The 13,096-nt window shown below is 43.5% G+C and overlaps 1 protein-coding gene across 5 annotated transcripts in view; it reads right to left on the bottom strand.

Annotated features, from left to right (window-relative positions):
* The window catches only part of ACSM3 (acyl-CoA synthetase medium chain family member 3), a 33,743-nt gene extending 22,061 nt beyond the window's left edge, over positions 1-11,682 (bottom strand). The window contains exons 1-6 of one of the 5 annotated variants that reach the window (XM_075010202.1): positions 11,104-11,160; positions 10,391-10,461; positions 7,781-8,052; positions 4,718-4,928; positions 2,682-2,889; positions 608-751 (exon numbers count right to left, since the gene is read on the bottom strand). In XM_075010202.1, coding sequence (XP_074866303.1) covers positions 608-751; positions 2,682-2,889; positions 4,718-4,928; positions 7,781-8,002 — 785 coding nt within the window. In that variant the 5' untranslated portion in view covers positions 8,003-8,052; positions 10,391-10,461; positions 11,104-11,160. Of the gene's footprint in view, positions 1-607; positions 752-2,681; positions 2,890-4,717; positions 4,929-7,780; positions 8,053-10,390 lie in introns of those variants that run through there. The other 4 variants (XR_012647689.1, XR_012647688.1, XM_075010203.1 and 1 more) reach the window with 4 other exon arrangements.
* Positions 11,683-13,096: the final 1,414 nt, after the last annotated feature.

The raw sequence follows: 13,096 nt of genomic DNA, 5'->3' as shown, positions 1-13,096 counted from the left end.
CATATGCTGTGATAAATCCAGGCCTTTATGAACCATATAAAACCATGAAGTTTCTCTCTTTATAAAGCTCTTTACAGATGCTTTATAAATCATCTACATCTTCTTTGAGGATACAGTAGAAGAGTTTGGTTCCTCCCCTTAATAGATAGTGTTGGATTTTTTTAATACAAGAGCTACTACACACCAGTGTTCTTATTCAGTGTAACCATAACTGGGTAGTGTATATACTCAAATTGATTCTTGTGTCTTGGACAATGTTCCCTTGAATTTTTCCATCCATGTGTAGAATATATTTTGTTATGTGAACTGAGACGTGCAAATATGTGCCACTAGTAGAAACATATCCTGCTTGCTGGATGTGGGCACTGTGAGCAATCTGCTCGTCGGCTGCAAGGCACCTGTATCTCTCCGATGTGGTTGCCCAAGCACTCAGTTTACATGCAACACTGCTCCTGGAACAACAATCTTGTCAGGACTTAAACTGAACTTTGCTATTTTGTAAGCTATTGAAGCAGAGCTATTAGTGAAATGCTATGCTTCCTTCATTTCTGCAGTGTAACCATTTTGAAGAAATACCCCCACGGTTTAAAACAATGACGATCCATACCTTCCATTTACAGTCAGTCCAATGCCATAACCACTGTGGGAATGTTCAGTCATTTTTGGAGACCCTGTGGTTCCACTGGTAAAAAAGATGGTCATTGGATCTTGACTCCTTGTGGTCACACATTTGTGATCAACATTAGCATTTCTTTAAAAAAATACAAGATGGTGAATAAAGTAAGTAATAAAATGTAATTTACGGATCCCAGATGATGTTTAAATAAAACCGCTGCTGTTAAGTTACAAGACATAGTGCTTATCTGCACTAAAGGGAGTAGCTTTTTCCCCAATTAATCTTTAGAAAAATGTGAATACCTATCAAGCATAATACACAGAACTTAGCTGCATATTAGCAGGCCAGATGACATGAAATCTATCCTAAAAAAATACAAATTACAAACTTTACATTTCACTTTTCCCCTTTTCTCTTGCCATCTGTATTTAAAAATTTTATATTAGAAGACAATCTTGTGATAGTACTCAACTAAAAGGGATGTCTACATGTGGAGCTACGGATGTGATTCCCAGTTCTGTGCATACTAATAACAGAATTTTAGGCTAGCTGCCCTGAGTACATCTAAGGTTTCTGATGGGCACTTATTTGGCATGGTTAGCCCTTTTCACTGCTTGTGCCTCAGTGGCTATGCTCTATTTTTAGCACATCATGATTATGTGTCCTCAAGCTGTGGATCACACTCCTACCATTAGGGCTCAGTAGTTACCCGGCCATACGCCAGGGAAATAAGTGGGACAGCACCTTGGCTCCACCCACCAAGACTATCAGTAACCACAGCTGAGCTGGGGAAGAGGGGCAAGTGAGCTACACCAGGGAGAGCATTGGTCTATGAAAAAACTGAGTGTGAGCCTTTGATCAGTAGATTCAAACCTTTGTGAACTAGGCTCATGGAACCCGTGTTATCTCAACATAGAACATAAGAACATAAGAATGGCCATACTGGGTCAGACCAAAGGTCCATCAAGCCCAGCATCCCATCTGCCGACGGTGGCCAATGCCAGGTGCCCCAGAGAGGAGAACAGAAGACAAGTGATTTATCTCCTGCCATCCATCTCCTGCCCTTGTTATGAAGGCTAGGGCACCATACTTTATCCCTGGCTAATAGCCATTTATGGACCTGACCTGCAAAAATTTATCAAGCTCTTTTTTAAACCCTAATAGAGTCCTGGCCTTCACAGCCTCCTCGGGCAAGGAGTTCCACAGGTTGACTGTGCGCTGTGTGAAGAAAAATTTCCTTTTATTAGTTTTGAACCTACTACCCATCAATTTCATTTGGTGTCCCCTAGTTCTTGTATTATGGGAAAAGGTAAATAATTTTTCTATATTCACTTTCTCCACACCATTCATGATTTTATATACCTCTATCATATCGCCCCTCAATCGCCTCTTTTCCAAATATGTTTATCTCAACATAGCATTCCCTAAGCTTTTAAAAGTTGAGTCCCGTCCCTTTCAGAAAATAAAACTAATCATGCTCCCCATTTTAGCCTCAATGTGTTAGCAAGGGAGCATAGGGAAACTACCATTGCCAATAGTAACAGAGAGTAAGCCGTGCTAGTCTATACACTATCAAAACAAAAAGTAGTCAAGTAGCACTTTAAAGACTAGCAAAGTAGTTTATTAGGTGAGCTTTCGTGGGACAGACCCACTTCTTCAGAAGAAGCGGGTCTGTCCCACGAAAGCTCACCTAATAAACTACTTTGCTAGTCTTTAAAGTGCTACTTGACTACTTTTTGTTTTGATACCATTGCCAATGTTTATGTCCTCCATGGGGGGTACTCCACTGCTAGGGAAATATGGCCTGAACATGTGAAAAATACTAGTTTGTACATACTAAATATAAACAGAACAGGCACTGGTCTGTTTTTGGTTCCTAGCAGAAACAAAACAGAATCATGTGCTCACTGGTTTTTCTTTTCCAGTGTCGCTACCTGCCCCTGCCCGCCACCCTAAAGAGATGGAAATGTTTCACAGTACTCTCCATTCATACATATTATCAACAACCCAACCACCAGGCTTTTCTTTCATGTTACTGCAGCACTTTGACATGGCAGCTACTCACATAAACAGGTCTTTAAAGTTCAGCCATCCTTTCCTGGGAGCCTCGGACACAATTAGCTTGAATTTCAAAGCCTGGCATTCAGACACAATGGAATCTACTGCGGGTGCCAAAACATCATCAGTGATAATACACTTTGCCTTCGATGTTTGTAATCTATGGAGTATATCTTTTGTTGTCAACTGTGTTGTCCCAGGAATAAGGATAGTTCCTAAAGGAGGAGTCAAGTTTAAAATTTTGTAGCAGGATTGTACATATCTATGGAACTAAATTCTTCTCACCTCACTCTTATTAGTAAATCCACGAGCTTCAGAAGTTATGTGTGTGAGTAAGTGAACAGGATTTGGCTCTGTGTTTGTACGTATATTGCTTTTTCACAGAGGCTACGTCTACACTAGCACACTATGTCGAAGTAGCCTATTTCGAAGTAAGGACATCAAAATAGGCTACTTCGACGCGTATCATCTACACGTCCTCCAGGGCTGGTGCCATCGATGTTCAACATCGAAGAAGCTATGGGAAACATCGAAAGGAGCTGCCCCGGAAGGAAATGCGGAGCGTCCACACACACAAACGCTCCCCATCGAAATAAGGGGCCAACAAAGCCCCAAGCCGCTCCCTTAAAGGGCCCCTCCCAGACACACTTGCCCTGCACAACACAAGATCCACAGAGCCAACAACCAGTTGCAGATCCTGTGCATGCACCATGGACCCCCAGCTGCAGCAGCAGCAGCCAGAAGCCCTGGGCTAAGGGCTGCTGCACACGGTGACCATAGAGCCCCACAAGGGCTGGACAGGGCATCTCTCAACCCCTCAGCTGATGACCACCATGGAGGACCCCGCTATTTCGAAGTAGCAGGACGCGGATCGTCTACACATGCCCTACTTCGCTTCGGATGGGAATAGCGATTTCAACGTCTCACTGCCTAACATTGATTTCAGTGTCAAAATAGCACATGGCGCGTGTAGACGTGACGCGTGCTATTTCGACATTGTGCCGGCTACTTCGAAGTAGACGGCTAGTGTAGACGCACCCAGAGTGAATTATAAATTAGGCTCAATACTAATTAGCAGACTACCACACAAAATGTCTTTAGTGTGGTGGTATAAGAGAAACAAGTAACAGAAAAAATTCCCTCATATGGAAATGACATACTTATAAGAATGAGTGGTTAAATATTTATTAATAAGGGTCAATTGATTATGTTGTTTAAGATTTTGATAGCTACACTTTCTTCCTTTAAACAGTTTCTTTTTTCCATTCCCACTCTCCATCAGCTGTCTTGCCTATTTTACTGTAGGAGCCAATTTGTCATGGAGAAAACTTCAAACCCAATTCCACAAATTGCCCGTGTCTATATGCTCATATATAGAAACACAGATGATTAGGTAAACAACTGGCCATACCAGAGAGGGAGCACAGACAAGTGGATAAAGGTCTGGACTTGGGAGTCAGGCAACCAAGTCTCAGTTCTACCATAGATTTCCTCTGACACCTTATGCAGATAATTTAGGGCCTGATTTTCAAAGTATCCAGGCCTCCCACTAAAAATAATTGAACTCTGTCCCTCACTTCCCCATCTGCAAAATATGGATAAAGCTTCTCTGCCTCACAGGGGTGTTGTGAGGATTATTTATTATTGTCTGTGAGGCATTGACATACTTTGTGTTTTATCAAACATTCAGGCATAGAAAAGCCCAAATACTTAAAATATCCCATTGACAAAAACTTGGCCACACATACAAATGTAAACGTGCGCTATTGCTTTTGTGAGCAGGTATTTGGAGGATATTTGCAGTTTGTCATGAGCAAAAGAAGGGGACACTGATACAGGCACATGAGGAAGCAGGCTTTTGTTAACAGCAGAAGTTTGCCTGAAAAATCCAGTAGTACAACTGAAGACAGATCTTGATGTTACAAGCATTTAATTTAAGCATTTAGCAGTAGAGCATTGATGTTTTTCACCGTGGAGGTGTTTGTAGTTTTGACCTAATTAAATGCTGATTATTGATTATTTTGTAATTCCTATTTTACTAACCTGTTCGCATACAAGCTACATTCATTAGCCACCATTCTGGTATCCGTGGTAGAATCAGCATAACTCTGTCTCCTTTCTGCAGACCACATACCTCAGACAGCACATTGGCCACTTTTCTGGAGCAGAATCCAAGCTCCTCAAAGTTCCACCTCACCTCATTGCCTTTGTCGTTTACCCACCACAGGGCTGGTCTTGTAGGCCTCTTTCCTTCCTAATGAACAACATGGCACGTTGTAAGTGCTTAGCTTGATATGCATGTAACCATCCCTCAAGTCCATATTTCCAAGACAGCAGAATGTTCATTACTTATACACAAAGGTGGAAATCTTGGCCTTGCTGAGGTCTGTAGAGTTTCACCTTTGACTTCAATGGAGCCAGGATGACATGCCAGATTTAGGATCATGTATAGAAATCATGTGCATTCCTGAAGCTAACACGTTAGATAAGGAGAAAATGTTGCACAGTGGCCAATACAGAAACCTGTGGGTCACTTTGGCTCTGGCCATGCTTACATTTTTCAGAGTGGCCTGTAATTTTGGCTGCCTCGGTGTCTGGGGGTTTGTACCCAGACTGATACTTACAGCCTGGGTTTCAGATGGGTAGAGTACCCACAGCTCACACTTCAACTGCAGCAGGGAGTAGTCAGCACTTGTTGGATTAGACCAAAGGTTCAAAATCCTAAATATCCAAAAATCAAAACCTACTTGTGAAAATGCAAATCTAAACTACTCTGAGTTTAATTGTCAGCAGAGGTTATTGTGTGTTGGATGTTGGATAGCTAAATCTCTCTACATATTTTGGAGTGCATGTGTCTGTCTGTGCTTGTGCATGTCCATTTGTTCTAGAACTCCTCCTAAACCATATGAGCTATGACCACACAATTTGGTTTGCAGCTTCCTCTCACCCTAACTTTAACCAAGGTCATGGTTAGGTGGTGCGTGGACGCTGAGAAATGCTGGCGTAGTACTCAGAGGCACTGAGACCTCATCTGGGGTGAGTGAAGTCCCTGCTCTATAGCCTTAGCTCAGAGCTAGCTGGCCTTTCGCTCATGTGGTAGAGTGCAGGGCTTTAAACCCTATTCTTGCAGGTTCTATCCCTGGTGCTGGCAACCTCAGATCTGTCAGCGTTACACTGGGAATGGGGCTGTTTCCCAGAACATGGAAATGGAGAGGGGAAAGGGGTGGGTACAGGGAGGAGATAACTGAGTGGCCAATGGGAGCAGCTGCAGCAGCAGCAGCAAGAGAGAGGTCAGCAGAGCTGGGACTTTGCAATCTTAACTGCCACAAATACTGGGTAAATAGCTCCTCTACCCCAAATCCAGCATCTGCTCCCGCATACTATGGAATGTTTACAGGCCATGGCGGGGGGGGTTGCTGCGGGAGAGGGGCAGCAGGCAGACCATGAGAGAGGGTGCTGGAGGCCAGCCACAGCCCCTGAAACCTCACCCCCCCAAAGACAGCCTGCAAGCTGCGGGGGTGGCAGGATGCAGCTGGAAAGAGGGCAGCCTCCCCAGTGCCTGGCCCTGCCCAGACAGCCTGAAGACCATGGTGGAGGGCAGATGGAGAGGGGGCTGCCCCCCCAGAGCCTGGCTCCCCCCTTAGACAGCCTGTAAGCTGTGGAGGGGCAGCTGGAAGAGGGAAAATCCTCCAGACCCTAGCCTCACCCAACACAGCCTGCAGATTGCAGGGGCACAGCTAGAGTGGAGGCAGCCTCATGGAGCCTGGCTCCCCCAAGATAGGCTGTGGCAGGGCACTTGAAGCTGCCCCTGTTGCCTGGCTGCCCAGCTGGACATCCTGTTGGGGGGGGCTGTTGGAGGCTGTGAGCAGCCCCTGAAGTCAGCCCCACCCCAGAGAGCCTGCAGACCCCAGAGGGTGCAGGGGGATGGGAAGCTGTCCACAGCCCTGAGGAGGATGTGGAGCTGCTTATAATAGGGGCAGGTGGAGGGTCCTTTCTGGACCTCCTGTCTGCATCCCTGGCCCTGATGTACCCCTGCTGCAGTTCTTTTACTTTGGAGCGGACCTGCTCCAGCGTCCAGATGGGGTGTTCACATGCCACCAAGCCGGTGGAAAGCCCGGGATAGGCAGGGGCATTCCGTCTCTTGCTGGTGGGCTCCCTGAGGATGGCCTCGTCATTCCTGCAGCTCAGGCTCTGTCCAGGGCAGGGCCCTGCATTTGGTGGCCCAGGGGCACTCTTGGGACCCCTCTGCCTGCTCCCTGGAGTGCCCTGGGGTGTTGCAGGGCTGCTGGGTCACTGCCATGGCCTGGGGAGACACCGTGGCATAGCTGGGAGGGTGTGGGTGCATACTGTGCGTCATTGGCCTGCTTCCTTCCTCTCAGCTTCCTGCCACAGGATTTCCGGGGCTTCCTGCGCCTTTAAAGGTGGCAGGAGGCAGAGAGCATAGAGTTCTGATTGTGATGGCCAGGGCGCCTCCCAGCTCCCGCTGGCCAGCACCATGGAGGACTCTTCTTTCAAAAAAAGGCCCCTGGAGTGTCTGCACTTTTTTTTTTTTTAAAGAATCTTTCAAAAAAGGCTCTTTTCCTCATCTGGGAGAGGCAGAGGGCCACCAGAAACAGTGCCGTGTTCTTCCAACTTAATATCGAAAGAACACATTTTGTGTGTAGCTGCGCCAAGGTTTTTTTGAAAAAGACCCCCCTTTTTCAAAAAAGCCCTCTAATGTCAATGTAGCTAGGGAGTGAAGTGCCTATGCCAACAGGAGAAACTCTCCTAGTGAATAGGAGGCATCTTCACAAATCAGTGACTGATTTACTCAAACTCAGACAGGAAGACAGTGGCAGAGCTAAGATCACAAGACCCTCTTCCCTCTGTTACTCAGGCTCACAGTCTCTGCATTCAGTGAGGCTTTTCAAGTGAGCAAGAACATCAGAAGTGAGCCCAAAAGAACATGGGAATTCCTAACAGTCCTATACACCAAATGCATTGCCTCTATCAAATGAGGTTACCTATCTGAAGCCAGAAGGTAATATCACTTTTTCTTGCCAATTATGTTTTTCCTCAGATACGCAACACAAAAATCTTAGCACAAGGAAGTTAAAGAAGTGTTACCTTTTCCATTTCAGTCCATTTATCCAGTACATCCTTTGCAAAATTGAAGTACTCTGGCACCTGTGGTTTGTACTGTTGTTTTAAGGATTCATAGTCTGAAAAATTCTGAGGGGCCAACACCCTGTAACCTGTTTTAGAGAACTGGAAGGATGCAGTCAAGGAGGTCCACAGGAACTTACAGCTTTGGGTTTTCAGGAAATACTGCACAGCTGCACAAGCCATAATGGGTCCTTTCAGGTTATTCTGTGCTCAAGCTAGTCTTTGTGGACCATCTGAAAAATTATACATCAGAACACACACAAATGCCATGTGGTTTCAAAATAAAATATCTTTATATGATAAATATGAAATAACTGGACATTATAATGCATTTTCTTAATTAAGAAAACAGATTCATGTGCCTCTTATTTTGAGCTGGTAAAATATTGTTACAAATGCATAATCTGGTTGTGTTGAGGAACAAGTGAAGGGCAACTGTTCTGCTTCACTTCAACCAGAAAACAAATAGCATTGAAGAGCACCTATTACACTCTCCAGCTGTCCCTGAAAACTGTCACCACTACCTCATTGGTTTTGCTTGTAAAGTATGAGAGTGTTTAAGGGGGGAAGACTCATAAACTGACATTTTGCATTCATCGCCAAAGCAGGAATTAAGCTGCTGTCATGTAAATGAAAAGTAAGTCCTGGTAACTACTCAATGAGCCATGTATTCACAAGTATTTCAGGTCTGCAGTCAAGAAGAATGTAAGACCATGACAAAACCACAGATAAACACAGCTGAACCTGAAGCAAAGATGGCACTTGTAAAAAGGTTTAGCAACAGAGGCATTGTTTCATGTTACAAATCCCAATATTGAGTCTGTTCTGGTAGGGCTATGATCTGAAGAAGTGGGTCTGTCCCACGAAAGCTCATCACCTAATAAATTATTTTTTTAGTCTTTAAAGTGCTACTGGACTGCTTTTTTGTTTTGTGGAGACACTCATGTAAGTGAGCACAAAAACAGGCCAAATGGGGAAGATTTTGGAATCCTATCTTTTTTCTGAGGTAAATGTGATCAGTGTTTGCTGTTCCTCTGGGTCCCCATACATGTCTAGAGTCACAATGACTCCAATAAGTCAATGTATACTTATTAGAATGATATTGTTCTTTCAGCATTTCACAAGATATTAATGGAAAGCAGAATTAAGTAACAGATATTCTATTTAAACAGATTCCTATACTGCCCTCATCTCTGTATTATTTTAGTGCATCTTCCAGGAGTGCAATAAGTAGTGTTACTAATGTCCTAGGCCATTCTATCTCTCTTCCTTAGGGAAGAAATTGTGTGTGAGAGATAGTATTTTCTTTTGACTTTCTCTTTCTTTCTTTATTTCTTAAACAAACAAACAAACGTCAGGGTTGTGAGTTCAATCCTTGAGGAGGCCATTTAGGGATTGGGGCAAATTGAAGTCAGGTATGGTGCTTGGTCGGGCCAAGAGGGCAGGAGATTGGACTAGATGACCTCCAAAGGTCCCTTCCAGTCCTAGGAGATGTGTCTCTCCATTATATCTGCAGGCCAAGCCAAAGCATGCTCTGAATTTATAATGGAAGATGGTGACATTTGTAGATAACAATCTGATTGTGTTTTACAGTTGAAAATCAGAATGGAAATGCCTAGCAATCTATCAAGGGATTCAACGGGCACAAGAAAACAATTCCACTTCTGGGGTAGAAGGAAGGAATTAGAAAGGGAAGAGAGGACTAGCCACAGATGATGCACTTTTTAATGCATTTATGTCTGCTGGATAAAACTGGTCATAGTCATGTGCCACCCTTGGGATTGCTAGAGCAGTGCCAGGTAAATCCTAGACCCTTGGGACAGCATCACAGAGAGACTAATAAAGACTAGTAAACAAAGATAGAAGGGGAATGAAGCACAGTGGCAGAAGAAAAATATTACTCTGAAAAATCTGAAACAAATAGCTGTTTAAACCTTGGCTGTAAAACTCTCTAGAAGCCTTTTATTCTCATTGGTGAATAGGCAATTCAGGACCTGATTCTGCATTCCTCGTGCATTGAAATTCTAGTTTCGAAAGTGGCACCATTCATGGGTATTAATATGCACATTAAAAAAAACATACCGTAGTTGATAATGTTTCAATTGCAGTGTATACTCAAAAGCACTGGCATTGCTAAGCTCTTGCAAATACATGAGCATACTTTACAGTACAGTCACACTAAGCATTCCTTTTGGCTAAATGTAATCTTAGAAAGCAACAGACAACGCAAAGCCACAATGTTAGTGATTACAAATAGGAAGCAAAACACATTATTCTGTAGAAAACACTAACAGTCTTGCATAAATTAACAGCTAGCCAGAAAGCTACTTGGTACAGCAATATGTTTAGTAACGTGACGATATTCTGTGAGGAGCAGCAATGGCCAGTTTGCCAGGCACTGCATAATAAACTCTGGCCATGCTTCTGAAGGACACAGCTCCTCACCGAGGCCAGCAGAAGTGTCAAGCAATAACATTTTTAAACTTCTCACTGAAAACACATGCAGCAAAATTCATAAGAGGAAGAACTTTTAAAAACTTCCTTATAATTGATCCAAAGTGAAGTACTCACCCACTTCCAAAGAGCAAAATCTGGCAAAAAGTCTGAAATGTTTAGAATCGACTTGCAGGAACTGTCTTGTACTGTTACCGGTGACAACAACATAGACTTCTAACTGGATAAATGTTTATCCAACAGTTAAACACATTATGTAATGCCAAGTTTGTTCAATGTTATTGTACTGAGTAAACAGGCAGTAACAACGAAAGAGAAGATGACTGAAACCATACTGCTCTGTGGCGTTCAACCTGCACATGAGACACAGGAGAGACTTGCTCATGTAAAAAGCATGGGAAAGATAGAGGAAGGGACCCACTGACTGAGGCAGAAAAACATAGATGAGAGGGAAATCAGTACTAGCCTTATACCAGATATGTTCTTTGTGGCTGCCTGGGGGGGGTCTCAGTCCCCTCTTCCAGACCTAGAAACGAAGCAGTTCTGCACGTCTTTTAATCATTCCAATTATAAGAAACACCTGTCATTTCAGAATCCAGTGCCACACTGCCTGGCTGATTTCCACCAGAAACCTGAATTAGACCTCACCTGTCCTTATGTGCTACAGTGATGGCATTGCATCAGTCACAGCATCTTACTGACTGCACAATCAAAGTGCTTAGTGCCCCTTGCTTGGAGTCCCTGCTAGGAGCTATGTCCCTCAGAGACAAAGAGGTAACAGGGTGCTGCAGCTGCTAACACTGAATGTGGCACAAATGCTCCAGACTCACACAAATCCTGCCGCCAAATCCTGCACACAGAGGAAATATGCTGCTGTTTACCGCACAACTCTGAAGCAAGGTGGAAAGTGCAGACTATCCTGTTGTCTGTCCGCCACCATCTCCCTCGGCAAGGACTCAGCTGTGCACTGATAAAGCATGACTGAGTGTCAAGGCACACCCTCTCTGATCTGCTTGGAGTGCTCGCAGCCTCCCTAGCCCCAGGGAGTGCAAACTCTTCCTGCCACTAGAGGATGAACCATCAGCCCTTCTAAGTGGTGGTTTTGGGGGTGCAGAAATTTGCAGAAATACTCATCAGAAATATTTGGATGATCAACCTGTGGTTGAAGGATGCATGAAAAGGAAAGTGTTGCTCTACTGGGAGGTTTCTGACCATGCCAGGCTGGGGCAAGCTGCATCAGGGGAGAAGAAATGTTAGCTGTCACACTGAAACCTCGACAGCATCAAAAAGAAACGGCTCTAAAAGGATTCCCTCAATAGGAGAGTTGCTTTCACCCACTAACAGTGAGACAAACAACCAGTCTGCATGAGTGAGATATGAAATATACACACTAATAGAGGAGGAAGAGAAACTTCGCCCTAAGGAATCTTTAAACGAACGATTAAATTGGCACAAAGGATGCATACAAGTTAATAGAAAATGAAGAAAAAAAAATTTTGACAACATAGTCAGCAAATATGCTGAGAAAAATTGAATGGGAAGTTGTATGGTTCAGAATAAAATTATACTTTCCATGACAACCTAATTGCTTTTTAATTGTTTCTGTGCATCATTCATTTACATGAGGCACAAAGCTGTTTTCCGGACTTTATGTTGTCATTTTCAAATATCATTTCATTTTTCATAAGATGAGTGTCCTGAATCCCAGTGTCTTAGTTAAATTCAGATTGGCTAATTAAATTCTGCCTATAAACTCACCAGCCCACATCAGCAGGAGAAATAATTCTTTGCTTCATGTTTTTCAGCTGTTTTGTTACGTTACTATGTGTGTCATGGCCTCCCTGCTTTATGAAAATTGGCTTATGACTATGACTATGCACAACGCAAAGTCACTTTAAGCAAAATGCATCACGTGACAAATTTTTTAAAGTTGAAACCCACTGAATGTGTATTTTCTATTTCTGTGCAGATATCATTCTTGTAGGTGACATTAGAAATATGAAGTGTGAATCTGTTCATAATTCTACATGTGCTAATGAGGACCATTAGTGGTATTCTGGAAACATAATGGCTTAATACACAAAACAACAATATTTGAATGACTTTTTTTCTTGTAAGCCTAAACTGTGGTTGGACCAGGCCACCTGGTGCTGGAACCTATTTTGGATCTGGTACTTTTCCACTCAAGATGAGAAAAATTTGAACTGAACACAAATATGGGAAACCAAACAATAGGGGAATGGAGATGTGCCAGATGACCCCCCATTTACCACCCAAGATGCCTAATACAAACACATAAGCTGGAACAGGGAGAAGGATTGGGTCCAAGCTAGGAGGCTGCCTTGCTTCTGAAAAAGATGATTGGAACTACTGTTAGGGTAAGAAGTTGTATTTAACAAGTTTCTTAGTATATTAGGCATAATTGGTGTGTTTTGTTTATTTTGGCTTAGTAGCTCATTTTGATCTGTCCAGTTTTCACTTGTAGTCACTTAAATCCTACTTTCATACTTCAAACACTTTTATTATTAAGCCCAGTATAAACAACTGTTACCTGATGGGGGGGTGAAGTAGGGGGGAAAGAGCTACAGCTGTGCATGTCTCTTTCATTGATAAAGAGGGCCAACATCTTATGAGCTTTCTCTGTGTAAAACTTTTATAGACTAATATGAATTTATTTGTGGCTTTGGTTGCTTTTGAGGACTGCCTTCCTGGATGCTATCAAGGCCCTGTAGCTGAGCCCTCCCAGAGATGAGCGAGTTCAATATCTGTATTGCTCTGCCCGGGGACTGTTAGCTCAAGTCTGTGCCTTATTTGGGCATGACC

Source organism: Carettochelys insculpta, chromosome 16 (genome assembly GCF_033958435.1).
Source record: "Carettochelys insculpta isolate YL-2023 chromosome 16, ASM3395843v1, whole genome shotgun sequence".
In the NCBI taxonomy this organism is placed as follows: Eukaryota; Metazoa; Chordata; order Testudines; family Carettochelyidae; genus Carettochelys; species Carettochelys insculpta.
This window is presented reverse-complemented; position numbering and strand designations above follow the sequence as displayed.